A 17,591-nucleotide genomic window follows, 5' to 3' on the forward strand; every position below is an offset into this window, starting at 1 on the left:
TATCGACCTTCTGGTCTATATAAGCTAAATTTAGTTTTAATAGGGTCCCCAAGAGAAGGATGCTGTCGATATCACATACTCCCAATCGATATGGAGGTGCCAAGTCCTAAGTCTCTCCATAACTTCGCTGTTTTGGGATGGTCCTCTTTCCGCTCAGATTTATTCAGATTAAAAAAATTCCCAGAGCCCTCCCTGGAGGGTATATTTCTTTTTTTTTCTCGTTTAAGTTCTGTTTAATAAATTATTGCTAGGCAGCATTACAAAAAATTATAAGGCAAAAATGAAATAACTTGATCATCTAGAGATGTATTTACTTTGTTGAGTTGTTAAACACTGTAATTTTATATGATTTTTGTTTCTTAGAGAAAACAAACTGGGACTGAATCTTTGTTTCTGAACTTTTTTTTTTCGATTTAAGACAAATGGGAAATTGACCCCAATGAACTAATGCTATTAGAGGAACTTGGATCTGGACAATTTGGAGTTGTAAGGAGAGGGAAATGGAGGGGCTCCATTGATGTAGCTGTGAAAATGATGAAAGAAGGTACTATGTCTGAAGATGATTTTATAGAAGAAGCTAAAGTTATGACGTAAGTTTTGAACATACCATTTATATTCTGTTCTTAATAATAAATAACCAACATTTTTTTATTAATACAATTTTTGAATTATCAAGACAGTTAATTTCCACGGATTGATAAATTTTGTAATATTTCTCATCAATATTCGATCATTAATTGAAGAACTCCCTGGAACAACGGTGTAAGCAACAGAATAATCTTTTTTAGGAAGCGTTTTTTTATTCTTTTCTATTAGAGTCTCAATTTCGTAAGGTCGTAAATTGTTTATTAAATCTTAGTATTAACTAGGACACATATACACTATACTAACTTATTACTATCACTTAATTAACTTAGATAATTTATTTAAATTCTTCTATTACTTTCTATTTTGGTCTGTTCACTACAACTATTTATTATAAACTAACTAACTGCGATACATAAACTTCTTTTATATGTTCCAAAAGAATTCTCGAAACTAGAAAATAAAGAAACAAAACAAATACATAAATAGACCTTCCTAGAAATTATTCAAAAGACACAATGTAAATAAACCGCCTGCTATAATAAAAACTTATATAAAACAAACGGATTCCGGGTATTTCCAACGTATACCAAAGGCGCCGGGCTTCCGCCGAATTTTATAATTCCACTACAATCGGACAGGATCGGCTCTAGGATCCATATCGCGTACTTGTTCGTAACAGTATTCTTAAAGTGATAGATAATTATGTATTTTTAAAACCTAACAGGAAATCTTAATATAAGGTAATCATAAATGTAAACCCGAATTAAAATATTAAAACATATTTGTCTACTTTTCTTCACTTGGAAAAGTTAGAAAAAAAATCCTTATCTCTTCATCTTCTATGTAGTTGTACATATTAAATAAATTTGCCTTTTTCTCAGCTATAACTGGAGTTGGTGTTGGCATGTTTTCAACTCCAGTAAATGGACGTATTCTTCTTCTTAATGTAACAGTTTTCCACGGCATAAGAACAGATTGTGATGACCTTACAGAAACATATCTTGGATCCTCTTTTTTAAATAACAATCATATTGCTTTTGTAACTCTAAATTCTTTTGGTTGAAAGGTAATTTTTTAAAATACAGTGATGTCTAAACGATGTTTTTTGCCTCTCGATGAGAGCGAAATTACGATCACAAGGCAAAAAACTGTGACCACTGCATACAAATTCTTGTTCTACTTGAGAAAAATAGTTCCACAAAATTAAATGGTGAACAACGCATTAATTTTAAAAATGTTATTTTGGTCGACACATCTGTCGGACCAGATGATTAAAGACCTCGATTCACACCTCTCAAGCGGCTTTAAATGTGAAAGTATAAAGGAGAGCAAGCAGGAGGGGATTTCCATAGATCCACGTTAGCGGTCGTGATAAGTTGAAAACTGATGCTGCTGGTAGAAGGCATTACTGTGCGTCAATGTAGAAGAAAAAAGTACCTGCTGTACGTAACTTTTCTCGGATTTTATAAGATGTCATTCGCTTTCTACTTTCATATTCATTTTCCGAGCTCACCAACTTCATCATCATCAGCCATCTTCCATCCACTGCTGGATATAGGCCTCCTCTAGTTTAAACCATCTATCTCTATCTTGAGCTGTATGTATCCAATTTCCTGCAATTTTCTTTACATCGTCACTCCATCTTGTTGGCGGCCTGCCTCTACTTCTCTTATCCTTCCAACTTAGTATACAATAAATAACATCCTGCGCAAATGTCGGTTCGAGGTACACCAAAACGAAGATCAAAATCTTCATGAAAAACATGCCTATATAAATGAAGCTTTATTTTAGGCTGCTTAAACTTTTCCTGGATTAATTCAAACATTTTTTGCACACTAAGAGTAGAAGGCACGGAGATTTTTTTTTACATTCTATCATATTTCTTAAATTTTCTTGAATTTTGTGAGGGCATTTTAAGTGTTTACCTCTTTTATCCTCCGTAGACTGCCCATTTTCAAGTTTTTCGAGAAGCAATTGAATTCTTCGTGGTGTATATATAGTTTTTTAGTATACAGCATATCTTCTTCCATGAAATGTAAGATAATACCTGAAAGAACAATGTCGTTTAATTACATTTTGTGGCGTTACATGCAGGGTTGGAGAAAATATGTTTTTTAAGAAAAAAAAAACATGTTTTTTTCGTTAAAAACTGTTTTTTGTGTTTTAAACAGTTTGAAATTATTTGCAAAAAACGTGTTCAAAACATGCTTAAATCAGTCGAGCAAGAAAATTGATGATTATAAATTATTTTCTACCAAATTGCTGCCCAATTAAACTTAAAAATGAGTGGGCAAGACTACTTAGTAAAATTGAAAGAAACATCAATTGCTCTAGATGAAGTTGAGAAAGACAACTTCACTATTAGAGAATGCCCAGAAATATGGGCTAACATAATTAACTTCTTTAGAAAATTGCTCTAACTCTGATAGATATTACCAGTACCGGATCTACGGGGAGGTGCTTTCGACTTAAGCCCTTATCCCTAAAAAAATGTCTAGAAATTTTTTGTAAGAATCTAAATTTTATACAAATATAATTAGATTAGAATAAATTATATTTATTACCAAAAATGACCTAATTCCACTTTGTATAATGTCTTAGTTACGTTTACTTTGCCTTGGCCCCCATTTAAAAAAAATTTGCTTAAAACATGCTAACCCTGGTTACATGTCTTTTAATATTACAGTACAAATCCATGCAGGAAACCTTTAACTGCACTTTGTTATGAAAGGTTTGCTTTATAAAAGTGTGTATACAGGTATTCCTTTTCAGCGTTACTTATTTCTTCACATTTGTACTGACATTTACATTTTCTTCAACAAAAACTAGAGTAAACAATCACATACAATCACTTGCCAGCAATGGTCCTTGTTTTCCAGGTTTTTCTTATCCTTATCACATAGCTTTCTCCTGTTGTCTTGATATGCGTCTTTTATTGGCCTTCCTGTGACGTTAGTTTTTCGTTTTTACCTTATTTAAAGATTTTAAACCGGCTGGTGACATCACAACAGCAAGTGCTTCGTTCATTTCTAAACGGTTCAAACGTTATTCCACTATTAAGCAAACTTGCCAACTCATCCCACCACTTACTGTTCAATTGTCACGCGACAGCAAATTACCAGCCACGTGCGTAGGTCAGATTGAATGTTATTCCATTAAAATCGCCGATATGGCAAACATTTCAGTACAAACGTTTTTCCAGGGAGGTCTTCAATTATTAAAAATAGTGACTTCCAACTTGTTTTACAGAATACTTTGTCTGATATTGGGTAGTAAATTTTTGTTTGATTTCAAATTTAAAAGTACCTTGTATCGTTATTTTTAATCGTCTAGTCGTATTCACTTGTAAGTTTGCTACTATAGAAGCAAACATTGTTAGAGAGAGAGAGAGAGAAGTGTAGAAGGCACTTTCCAGTAAATATGCCCTCAAATTATTGCGAAATACGGGAAAAGATGATATCGATTTAATTTCAATTGGCAAATGATTGTGCATTTTTTTGCAATGCAAAATATTGAGCCCTTAACTAATTATGAACGTGAATAGCCGTGTAACGATCTTTCTGAAATTGGAGAAGTGTGCTTACGAATTAGGCAAACGGATTCAAAGATGAATAAGAGTCAGAATTTTTAATTTCTTAAAGAAGTCCCTGCAATGTGTGCTGCTGTTTAGTCAGAGTAAATATCTAACAGCTCTCTTTTGTAATTTGAAGATTCACTCAAATTGAGTCACATCACTCATATCCCAGAAAGGCATATCGAAGATGCGACTTAATAAGGGCATAATAAATTGTTAAGGAGGTGGATAAGTTCAGTTCTTTGGAAATTGATTTCAGCGCAAAACAGGAGGAACTTAATACTTTAGATAAGGCGGTATATGTAACTCCCATTTCAAGGAATTGTCCACAACAAGCCCTAAGATTTTAAAAATTCAACGACATCAATGGTGATGTTATTTAATAAAAAGTTAGTGCCATGTTTCTCGATATCGGTTGTCAGACAAGTGAGAGACAATAATGGTTTCTTGTTTTCGAACGAGTATTTATAGCAATGTCATGCAATACTTTAATATGTTATACCACTTCCAATACTGCATTAGAAAGAATAGGTGTATATGAATCAATAGGATTCCATCGTAGCAACTTCCAGGCGAAGACTCTAGCCCTTCGAAGGTATCCACAAGTTAATTTGGACAAGAATTATAGGAAAAGAGGTACAGGTATCCTATCTGGCACTTTGGTAGCCATCAAGTAACAAATAATTAAGGTTGTCATGAAATGTCAAGAAACACCAAGGAAACTTGGCAAAGAAAACATTATTCTCGTAATCTGGGTACTACCAGCACACAGGTGCTTTCGGGGAAACAAAAAAGCAAATGATCTGGTAATTACTTAAAAGCGGAACTGAAGAAAATAGACCATAGATAGATCGCGTAAAAATAGGGCAATGGATGTTGAATATGATTAAAGTTCAGGTCGCCCTTCCACGTCAAAAACAGATGAAAATATCTGTACTTACTTCTAAGTTTTAGTCCTTTCATAAATTTTGTTCGTTAGTTTCATAAATAATTATAAAATGACTTATTATTTGAGGGAAGCGGAATAATCATATGTACAACGTGGGAGTAAAGTGTCTTTTCCTCCCTTGAATGATGACAGTCCGATGCAGTAAATTTCATCCTCGGTAGGAAAAGTAGCACTTCCTCCCTTGTTATACAAATAGCTATTTTTAAGACGAAATTTTTCCTGCAGAAAATTACAACACACCAATTTAGTACAACTATACGGCGTTTGCAGTAAGGATAGACCTATTTTTATTGTGACAGAATACATGAGGTACGGCTCCCTTTTAAATCACCTAAGAAGGCATGAACAATCACTTAGTAACAATCAGGGTTTGCTTCTTGATATGTGTATTCAGGTAAGTTACTAAACATTTTATATATTTTTAGTTTTGAAAAAGTCTAAATTATCGATTCTAATACATATATCTTTAATTTATTCTGTATCAAGCTATTAGTCATACAACAATCCATTTCTACGATAAAATTTTAATTGATAAAAGAAAAGTCTTTTTTAAAAAAGTTTATTTACCAAGTCGAACTACAAATTAAATATCCCGACAATTTTTGTTCCTCATAACAGAGAGAGGAAGAGAGAGAATGCGTTGTTGTCAAACAATTGTTTACAATCTGCTTGTAAATAAAAAAAAAATAAAAGAGGGAAAAAATGTTCCATATTTGATTTCAATTGGCAAATGATTGTGCATTTCCCCCCATTGTATAGTATTGAGCCGTTAACTAATTCTGAAAGTAGACTAGGTAGATGAAGATCGATTGAATTTAACATGTTGACTATCATCATAAATCGAGTGAGTTTTCGGAATTCCAAGAGTTGCCAAATTTTTGTTGAATTGTTTGAATTTTGCGAAAACAATTACGAAACTAGTTTACAGTACATCTGTTGCTGAAGAAATTTTAACTGTTGCTGATTACAAGTGTTGTATGATGAGGAAGACCTCCGATAAGTGGGAACTGAATAAAACCATATTATCACATTACTAATATATTTTCATTGACCTCTGACAACACGCTGGTCAGTGAATACGTTGATGCAATGTCACTGTCGACAACTATCTATCTATCTATCTATTTGCTGATTCTCATATATATTTATATAAATATTAATGTTTTTATTTATAAGGTGAACGTTATATAAATACAAGAATTATTATATTCTAATGGTACGTTTTTTTTGGTTCAGTTGAAATGCACGTTTATTGATTTATTGTGGCCTACAGTTAACCTGTTTTTAATGATCAAGATTTTTATTCATACTTATTCATTTTATTCATTCAATTTTTGAAAACTTCGTTCTAATGCATTTCTCTGATGTATAGACTTTGGAGAATGGCGTATCAGAGATTAACAATAGTGATCATATCCGTATCCCAGAGACCACGGCAGCACTCTTTCATGGCGCGTAAGTCCTGATGCATACCGCTCTCTCTGCTCTTCGCTAATATCTCCTAAATTTTTTGGAAACCTGTCCAAGCCTTTAGTTCTAGCTTAGTCATAGAATTTCTAAACTGTATACCTTTCATAAGTTGTCTAATTTGTGAAATGTTGAAATGTTTAAAAAATGTAAGAAAAGCAGCTCCTGTCTTTATCTAGTGATTTTACAAACTGTTTCGTGATGCCCAGTTTAATATCTTTTGGTGGAAGGATATTTTCTCTCAAGGGCCAGTATCCTTTTACCCAATACTGTTGTAACCACTTTCCATCCCCTTTTTATCAACAAGTTTTGGATATCTGATATACATGAGGTAATAGCGTTTTCTTTGGAAAAATAACGCCGTAATTCTTTATCTCATTCACGATAAAAACTTATTTTAGTATTTGAGGAATGCAAATGATTATCTTTCAGTCTTGATGCTAACAATTCTGAAGCTTATTAAGAAATATTTAAATTTCTTACAAGATAATCTTAACTCATTTGGGGAAAAAAACGGTGTGGCTCATTTGACATACCTTCAAAATCAGCATAATTTTGTGATGAACTTAGTCCTTCAACGACTTGTGTACGATTCGAGATGTTGTAAGTGGTCCGTATTGATCACTGAAAACTCATATAATCTATTTAATCGCGGTTTATGACTATTAAAAAATCGTAGCGCCACCAGATCTTTCTGGAACAAAAAATAAAAGATTTATATGGTTATAAAAACAATCACTTATGATAATACTCAATGGTTTGACAACGTATCTCAAGCCAAGCCAGCAACTATATGTAATAATTATGAAAAGGTACTAGCTGACTGACCAAAAATTGATTTCTATCATATACACTAACAATTAACCACAACTAACAATGTATAAAAGATTTATTGTCGTCACTTCTATCGGTTTGAGACGAATTAGTTCTTCAAGACGCAACAATTACCATAAATTTGAACATACTCAAAATGTTGAAGTGATTTTAACAACTTGTTCTAAGAGTTTAGATCTATTTTTAGGTACTTAGGAATCACGTGAGCTCTGCATTGGACATTGAACACAATTAGCACTTGAATACTGCCATTTAGTTCCGATTTTTAGTGTTTAAACCGTTTATATTCCCTCTACAAAAATAACAGTTTTCAAAATAATTTCATTATTGTCGCTAAATAGTCCAAATTTAAAGTCACTTCTTTTACTATTTTTCCGTAATTTCAAATATTCTATACACGGTTCACAAACACAATTGGGAGCCCAAGACTTCTCGTTCTTATCAAACAGTATCTCAAAATACTCAAAATAGGTATTTTTCGCCAATTCTGGAATACTACATCACTCAATAAGTCGTGTAACTGACACGCAGATGGCACTGTCATTGTCGTATCCAAATGACGTTTACGAAGTACCAACTTTCAAAAGACTATGTGTAAAATTTCAAAACATTTCGATTAGTAAAAAAAATTACAGCCATTTAAGTCAAGCGATTTTTGTTATTTTCAAAACAATTTCATGTGTTAATTTATCATTGCTTATTGATGAAAAAAAGTACTGTACAAGCTCAACAATGGCCTCAAAAGTTTTATCCAGACTCTGCTCCATCCAAAAGAACCATTTGTTATTGGTTTGCGCTGAATTTAAACGTGGTCGTATAGACACCGATGATGTTGAAAGTTTTAGTCGTCCAATTGAGGTGGTTACTCCAGAAAACATCAAAAAAGTCCACAAATTGCTTATATCTAATCGTTATTTCAAGTGTGTGTGAGATTGCTGAGGCCGTAAAGATATCAGAAGGCAATATGTTTAACACATTTAACCATGGGAAAGATTTTTTCAAAGAGCGAGCTGCGTTTACTTACAATCGATCAAAAACAACGTGTTGATGATACATCCAAAGCATCCAAAAGCACAACGGTGAGCTGGGAAGGTTATGGCTTCAATATTTTGGAATGCGCATGAAATATTGTTCATAGACTATCTCCAAAAGACAAAGACAATCAATAGCGATTGCAGAAATCAAGAAAAAAAGACCTTATATGTCGAAGAAAAACCACTGTTTCAACAAGACAATGCACCGATTCATAATGGTTAAATTGAACGAATAAGACTTTGAATTGCTTCCTCATCCACCGCATAGTCCAAATCTGACCCCCAGTTATTCTTGACTATTCGCATTTCGTAAAAAATGCTCGCAAGCAAGCCTGTGGAATCATCTACCAAAGCACGTCTTTTCTGAACACTACCACCTAACAGAAGCTCAAGATAAATACAGGGTGTCTAGCCATCGGGAAATCGGGAAAAAAGCGGGAATTTTTTGGCAGCGGGAAAAGACGGGAAAACAACGGGATTTTTTTTCGAGATCGGGAATTTTCGGAGAAATGCACAGAAAGTTGTAGTTTCAATACATAATTTGCTTCCTGCTAGCAAAATTGATATAGGATTTTCAACTAAGAGCGCATTGAAGAATGCTAAAATCAAGCCCTCTGGTGAATTATTGACTAAATTCATGATTGATTGTAAGAATTGTTTCGTTAAAAATATTAAAAAAATTCAAGAACGATCACCTCTATTGTATAAACTTACAAAGTACATAACTTGTGTGAATCCAAATTTAATCGCACATCAATCCAACGTAGCTCTACAGCGACTTGACTCTTGCTTGGCTGTTCTGGTTGACACGAACAAGTTGATTTCTGGCTCGACGGCTGACAAAATAAAAAAAGAGTATCGAGATATTCTACAATTTTCTAACACCATTCAATCCATGAAGATATATAATCGAAGTGTAAAAAGGCTTGATAAATTTTGGATAGAATTGATAGAAGATTCCGGTTTGACCTGCCCGAACTTGATTAATTTTCTAGAAATAATTTTCATTTTATCTCATGGAAATGCAGCAGTTGAGCGCGGATTTTCCGTATACAAAAAGGCAATCGTTGTAAATCAGGCGGAAAACAGTCTAGTTGCCTTGCGCATCATTTATGATGCAGTTACTGCGGCAGGGGGCATCAAACACGTATCTATCACATCTAAAATGATGTTGAACGTGCGAATGGCGCATAGTAGATATGTGGAGTTCTGTCAGAATAAAAAAAATGAAGATGCACAAAAACAAAAGGAGTCTAATGAAAGAAAAAGAAAAGCAGAAGAAGTTAAAGAATTGAAAGCAAAACGAAAGAACTTGTTAGAACAAACATCAGCTTTAAATGACCAAATCAAAAATTTAGAAAAGAATAAATAAATGAACCGTGATTGTGATTCGCTATTAATATAAGTAGTCATTAATTCAATAATATATTTCATTTATATTTTGTTATGAGTAACTAATATGTATCATTCTTTATGAAAAAACAATAAAAAAGCGATAATTATTTTTTTTGTATTGAATGCTATTGTTTATTGAATATTACTAAAAATTGGTTTACTAATATCGGGAAAATTAGAAAAAGCGGGAAAACTGCGGGAATTGAGATGCACGTCAGGTCTAGACACCCTGTAAATATCCACAGGCATCTCCGCATGGCAGGCACCACTCGAGTTACTCGAGTGTAAAAGGGTTTACATCTTGTGCTTGCTTTTAACATAAAAAACATCTATATCGCTATTTTTAAACCATGCAACACACTGAGCACAACTCACTTAAGCACCAAATATTTAAAAAACAATTATGGCTCACAAAACCGTGCAGAAACGACTCTACTCGACTATGACAATTGCAACGAATTCATGTGAATGAATACTTTGCATTGAAAGATCAAAGGGAAAAGTTTTAAGTTGTTTATTTGATAGATCTTAACAAAAAGTTCAATAAAAAAGTTATGTGTGAGATTTATAGATATGGAAATGGCCAATAAGAATGTTGCAAATACCAACTAGAGAAAGATTCTAATTACCAAATTTTCAACCACATAACACATAACTTCAGAAAAACAGGTTGTTTCAATTTAGAGACAAACAGTGAAATATGAGCTATGTAAAAAATTGATTTGATAATGAAATTTCCTTTATTAAAATTAGCTGATGTTGTAAAATATTTAATTTAATTTTGGGTTTCATCGATTTTCTACAAAAATAATTATGTTTTAGATTTATTGATTAATATATACGCTTAAATGATAAAAACAAGTCATTAGTGAACATCATTAACCACAAAATATGCGGTGTCGGACAAAAAGATAAATTTTGTAAACTAGTTTTGTTATTACAATTGATAATATACCTAAACTTTTTTCCTAAAATGTTTTGGATAAATAAATGATAAACATCTTTTTTTCTGTTTCTGCAGGTGTGTAAAGGTATGGCTTACTTGGAAAGGCATAACTACATTCACCGAGATTTGGCAGCTAGAAACTGCTTAGTGGGCATTGAGAATACAGTAAAGGTAGCAGATTTCGGATTGGCAAGATACGTTTTAGATGATCAGTATACTTCTTCAGGTGGATCGAAATTTCCTATTAAATGGGCCCCTCCGGAGGTACTCAATTATACGAGATTTTCTTCTAAATCAGATGTTTGGGCTTACGGTAAGTGAATTTGTATTAATGGTCTACTTGTATTACACTTTTGTATTCATTCTAATGAAATTGTTATGATGAAACAAGCTGGTACTTGAAACTTACTATGGAATATATTCAATTCCTAGTATTCTTCTTTCTCTCCTTTCGTATTTACTTTATTTATTGATAATTGAATTTGCATTATAAATTGGCATATTATATACATTTTGAATTTTAATGTACGAGGACAATAAATGGCATTATAAAATATTTTATGGAATATAGAAATGTCAATGTAAATTTTTTAAATAATTTATTTCCAATCTACCAGTGTAAATAAACTTATTGCTCCACCAGAATCTATATATTCATACTTTCCCCTTTACAACCAATAGTTTGTAAGGGTATTAATTTAATTATTCCTTGTAAAAAGTTCTCAGTCTTTCCTATTTTGCTCCAAATTTTTCACTTCAACCCATGACCTTCCCTTCTATTTTAAGATTTTTCCTAGCGTATTATCCCATGTTACTCGTAGTCTTCCATTTTTCCTTTTACCCAGCATTTTATTTTCAGAAATTTTCTTAACTGGCACTATGATATCCAATCTTTGTAAATGGTCCCAACATCCTAGTTTTCTTCTTTCTATGTATTCTTGTATGGGCTCAACTTTTAAATCTTCTCAAATAAGCAAGTTTCTGATCTAGTTTCTGCTTCTAAGGTATTTCAACTCTAGTGCGCCAATTTTACTCTTTTCTTTCTAACAAGAATCACAGCCGTATGTGATATTTGACAAGTAAATTGCTTTGAACACTTTCATTTTTGTTTATTTGAAGGTTTCTTTTTTGTTTATGGGCCGCTTGCTTAATGCATAGTATATCTTGTTCGCCTTCTCTATTCTATTGTTCAATTCTAAATCCTGTCTTTCTGTTTCTTCCATTTCCCAGGTATTGGAGATTACTAACTTTTCTATAAGCTCTAATTAACCCCGATTTCGATTTTTTTTCTTATACATTTGCCACTAGTGTAACGATTGGTTTCCTTTTTATTCATTTTCATTCCGTTTTCTCTCAATATTTGCTCTCAGTTGTTTAAATTTTCTTATAGATCCTTCTGTTTTTCTGTTATGATATATCATTTCTTTTATAGTCAACACATGATCCTTGTATGCTTCTGCTTTTCCTAAATCCACTTTTCGTCTCTTCCAAAGTCTGTTCTATTTTAGTTCGAAGGCACTTTTCGATTATTTGTTCGAAAAGCTTTAGCTGTGTATATAATAGGGATATTCCTCTATAATTATTGCAGTTTTTGCTGTCTCCCTTTTTGTGCACTGGTAATATAAAGCCCATTTTCCAATCTTTCCTTTTATCCAAAATTTCTAGCAATAATGAGGTAGCTTTTTTCCATGTTCTTTATCATCTACGATGTAATTTTATCTTCTCCTAGTGCCTTTCCATTCTTTAGCTATTTTATTGCTGTGACCAATTCCTCTTTAGTTATAAGCTGTTCACTTCTTTCTTCTTGAGTTTTTCATCTTCTTTCTCTCTTTGTTGTTTCTTTTTGTCGTGTCTTTTATTTTCTATATCAAGCAGTCTTTCAAAATATTCTTTCCAGAAGCTCCATTATATCTACTTCATTTACTAGTACTTCCCCTGTCTGATTTTTAATTGAAATTGAGGAAAAAAACTATATGTCGAAGAAAAACCATTGTTTCACCAAGACAATGCATCGATGACAACGATAGTTAAATTGAACGAATAACATTTCGAATTACTTCCTAATCTACCGTATAGTCCAAATCTGGCCCTCAGTGACTACTGGCTATTCGCTATTCCCAAAAAAATGCTCTTCGGTAAGAAAGTCAGCTCGAATGAAGAAGTAATTGCTGAAACTGAAGCTGTTTGTATAAGCACGGCATCGAGAAGTAGAGAAGCGTTGGAATGATTGTATTGCTATACAATGAGATTACATTGATGAATAAAATCGATTTTTGGCAAAAAATGGGTTTTCCTAATTAGTCACATGACTTATTGAGGGATGTGTTATATAGCAATAATACTAATTTGTAAAATGGATCATCCTTACTTTCTATATACATTTAAATATAAACAGTTGATATTTTATACGAGACACTTGGGGTATTTTTATTCAGAAATGCTTGGTAATTATAATGTAATCTAGGACGATTGGATTAAAACCATATCACCGCTTCATTATATTTTTATATTGATTTTTTATGGTTTTGTATCACATATGTTTAAATGAGTACGTCAAGAATAAAAAGTGATTTTATATAAAGAACGTTTCAATAAGAGCGCAAGATTTGAATTGCTTGACAGTCATAATGTCACATGATTATGAAGTGACAGATCGTTGGGAGTTAGTAAAAACGGAATATTACACTATATAACAACGCGTTATAATTGTCAAAAATGCTCGGTCGAAATAATGTGCCTAATTTAACTACTGTGAAAAGAATAATAAAAAAATTCAAAAGTATTGGTTCAGTTACTGGTGTGAAACACACTATACGAGCTCGTATAGGTCGTTCAGAACTAAATATCACGGCTGTTCACGAGAGTGTGACAGAATTCACCATCGGACACAAGAATTGGACATTTATACAATTCAACTGACGCAACAACTTCAGACACTAGACCGTGAACAGCGAAGAGATTTCACTAATTGGATCCTTGAGCAACCTACTGATTTTGCAAATAAAATCATTTTCTGTAATGACGCTCATCTTCACTTCGATGGCTTTGATAAAACTGTCCCAATCGGGACTTAGAAAATTCACAAATGATTCATCAGAAAGCAATGCATCCACAACTGATTACTTTATAGGGTGCATTATGGTCTGGAAGATTAATTGGACCGTTTTTCATCGAAACTGAGAAGGTAATGCAGTAAGGGTGACGAACGTTATCGTAATATGACAACAAAGTTTCTTGTGCCTCATTTTGAAGCCTTGACGACATGTGGTTTCGATAGGACGGTGCCCCATATCATACCGTGAAACATTAACGATCTTGCACGAGTTTGCCCCTGGTCGTGTCATTTCCCGGTTTTTTGACCAGAACTGGCCTCGCCACGCTCTTGCGATTTAACGCCTTTAGACTTCTGGCTGCGGGGTTATCTGAAGTCACAGATTTATGCCAATGAGCTGGTGACTATCGAAGCCAGTGGCTGAGTAGACTGTAGCCTATGGCGGCAGATATCAAGGGGTGGCAAATTTTGATGTAAACTTTTTTATTTCGATTTACAATTTGAAAAAAGAGTAGTTTTCACACAGAGGAAACGACATTTGAAATTTGTATAGAAATAGTCTACCTTTGTTTCGAAATGTAGGAAAAATGTATTCATATTTTAGTTTAACCAGCGACAAATTGTTCAGGTGAAAGAAGCTTTTCTATCTATGCATGCATTATCGACTCGTTAAGTCAACTTATCAAATTATAAAGTTGACATTCTATTGAAAAAAAAAGTATTGAAATCATTGTGAACCAAGGTATCAATTTTCAGAGATGAGTAGAGGCTGCAAAAGATGAATAGTAAATCTGTCACTGATCGAAGCATTTAAAGCCGAAATTAGACACTATTGACTATGTAGTCAATAACGTTATTAAAAAATTTCGTCAAAAGGGTACGCATATGCCAGTAAATCCGTGGCGACCATTCATGAGATATTTCGTTTTATACATAATTCCCAAATTTAACAATGTAACACTGAAAAATTACGTTCTTATCGAAGCACCATTTACAAGTCACAATTTCATTGATTTTTTTAATTTTTAAATTCGATAATAACCAAATGAATTTTTTTAAAATCTTTTTTTAGGCGTTTTAATGTGGGAGGTATTTACTTGTGGTAAAATGCCTTATGGTAGATTAAAAAACACAGAAGTGGTCGAAAGAGTGCAAAAATGCATAATTTTAGAAAAACCAAAAGCTTGTTACAAAGATGTGTATGATGTAAGTATTGAATTATTCATTAGAAAATTTGATAGTATAGGGTTTCCAAAATTACGAAAATGTCAGTTATGTAACTAATTACACAACTTATTTCTCCAATTCCATAATTACGTAATTTTTTCCATATTTTTTAATTGACTATCAATTTTTGTAAATATTGTAGATAGAGTATCTACAATTTTTACAATTAACTTCTACTATCTCAAATTCACGGAATTATCAGAATGAACACAATATTTAAACAAAAATATATTTATTCAAGAACTTATCAACATACATCAGTTGAGTCAAACCATTTTTTTTTCGTCCCGAATATAGGGTGTTTTAAAAAAGTGTGATCCCGTCTCTAGGATAAATAGAAAAGTGAAAAATATTTGGGGTTTGCTCAGTAAAAAAATTTCGTATTCAAGATAAAGGATGATAAAGAGCAGTGTATTGAAATTTTATACGAATATGTTTTGGACGCTGAAACATCCAATAAATTTGTTTTTGTCTGACTCTCATAGAAGGCGCTAGTTACACGATTCATACAAAGTAGTATTAAACATAACTTTTCCAATATTAGATTCATTTAACAAAATTTCAAGTGAACTTGAACATCATTTAGTTTTTTACCAATTTTATGCCGTTTTTCGAAATATTTTGATTTAAATATTTAATAACTGATGCTGGTATGAAGTAATGATAAAGTTATAAATTATTATTATTATTAATTAGTAAGCATTATGTGAATTGAAAATTTTTTGTCGCGTAAAGAGTCTCCAGCAATAAAACAGATACATTTAAAAAAATTGGGACTGATGGCTTTCGTTTCTTGTAACGTTTCACAAAAATCCAGCCTAACCTGTCAAATTTTAATAAGTATGGGCACTGAGCCATTGGAGGCATTAGTATGAAAGAAACAACAATTTAATGGTTCTGGGACTGAAACTGCTGTTTGTTTCATACCAATGCCCCCAATAACTGAGTATCCATAATTATTTAACTTTGAATTTTACATGGCAATAGGATTTTCTCTGATTTGCCAAGGAGAACTGTCATTCATTAATAGTTATGACGTTGAGTCAATAATAATTACATTTCTGAAACCTTATTATTTGTTATATTAGATATTGTTAATCAAAATTTACTCAAATTTTGAATACATTGACATGTTATTAACCTTAGTCGATCATTTAGGAAACTCTAGTACAGCTGTTATACGTTATGCAGAAAAATTTCCTCGAAGTAAAAATACATTTAGAACCATTGAACGACGTTGTCGACAAACTGGGAATGTTAGACCTAAAAAAATAAATTCTGGTAGAACAAGAACCATTAATAAAGAAATTATGAATTTTAATTTAGTTGACCAAAATCCAACAGTTAGCGTAAGGAATGTGTCAAGTCAAACAAATACGTATTTTCAAGTATTTGGTGGATACTTAAAGAGCAACAGCTGCATCCTTATCATTACAGACCAAATCTAAGAGTTCTTGCCAGTCGATCTACCAGTTAGAGTGGATGTTTGTCCAAACATTACAAGAAAGGTCAGGCCAATTCAAATTTTTTGAAATGTATTCTTTTTTTTTAACTTTAATGACCTCATAGCTGACTCCTAACCATTTAGAAGATTAATGGATTCTTTGGAAAAAAGTATAGACTTGGAGACGGAGCACATTTTGTATACCCACTCTAATTGAATTCTTTAATGTCATTAGCCTTTTTTGAATTTTCATCAACGCTACACAGTATCGAGTTTTTACCTTTTTTGACGTAAAATTAAATGATGTTTAAGTTCACTTGAAATTCTGCTTAATAAATAATAATAATGAAAAACATATTCATATAATATTTCAATACAATGTTGCCACACCCTAAATATTTTTCAGTTTTCTATATAACCTACAGACGGGATCACATTTTTTGAAACATCCTGTAGAATCTTCCTAAAGTTTTGTCACCCAGGGAACTTCTTAATTTACTACAAAAATATACTGTGGATGAAATGGCTCGTTCGGCTTGAACGTGTTATCGAAAGTAGTCATTTTCTTTATTTCTTTGTCTAACTATTGTGCGATTGTCAACTCCTCGTCATCATCGTCTTCGGTGGCAATTGCGTCTGATGCACTCGGTTGTGGTTGTCAATTTGTACATATTTGTGTAGAATTATATTCCAGTTCCACTATATACATTTGTATATCATCCGATGATGGTTTCGTGAAATATTTTGTTGCAGTAGCTTTAAAAAAATTCTCATTGTTATACAAATATTGTCAAACACCGAATGCATTTGTTCGCCTTTCCTTTATTCTCTTTCTAAGAGATGTGGCCAGTTTTCCACTGAGATCGTTTGACTAAAGATCAAGTTTCTCTAGCATAAATCGAAGCGCAGCGTCTGCAGTCAATAAGTTTGAATCACGGCGACATAATGACAAAACAATTTTTATTCCATCCAAGTGAATTTTACATTTGATTACAAATCTAATAACACACACAATCCTTTTAAAATTAATTCAGAACTGATAGCTTCAATAAAAATCACGCATTACTTGTTTCTAAAGTTA

At 32.6% G+C, this 17,591-nt stretch overlaps 1 protein-coding gene across 3 annotated transcripts in view; it reads left to right on the forward strand.

The window, feature by feature from the left end:
* LOC130441135 (tyrosine-protein kinase Btk29A) overlaps positions 1 to 17,591 on the forward strand; it is a 62,404-nt gene that overhangs the window by 43,431 nt on the left and 1,382 nt on the right. For all 3 annotated transcript variants that reach the window (XM_056774685.1, XM_056774684.1, XM_056774683.1), the window contains 4 exons: positions 419 to 590; positions 5,337 to 5,505; positions 10,863 to 11,100; positions 14,912 to 15,045. In XM_056774685.1, coding sequence (XP_056630663.1) covers positions 419 to 590; positions 5,337 to 5,505; positions 10,863 to 11,100; positions 14,912 to 15,045 — 713 coding nt within the window. The remainder of the gene's footprint in view (positions 1 to 418; positions 591 to 5,336; positions 5,506 to 10,862; positions 11,101 to 14,911; positions 15,046 to 17,591) is intronic.

The sequence above is a fragment of the Diorhabda sublineata genome, chromosome 3, assembly GCF_026230105.1.
Source record: "Diorhabda sublineata isolate icDioSubl1.1 chromosome 3, icDioSubl1.1, whole genome shotgun sequence".
NCBI classification, from domain to species: Eukaryota; Metazoa; Arthropoda; class Insecta; order Coleoptera; family Chrysomelidae; genus Diorhabda; species Diorhabda sublineata.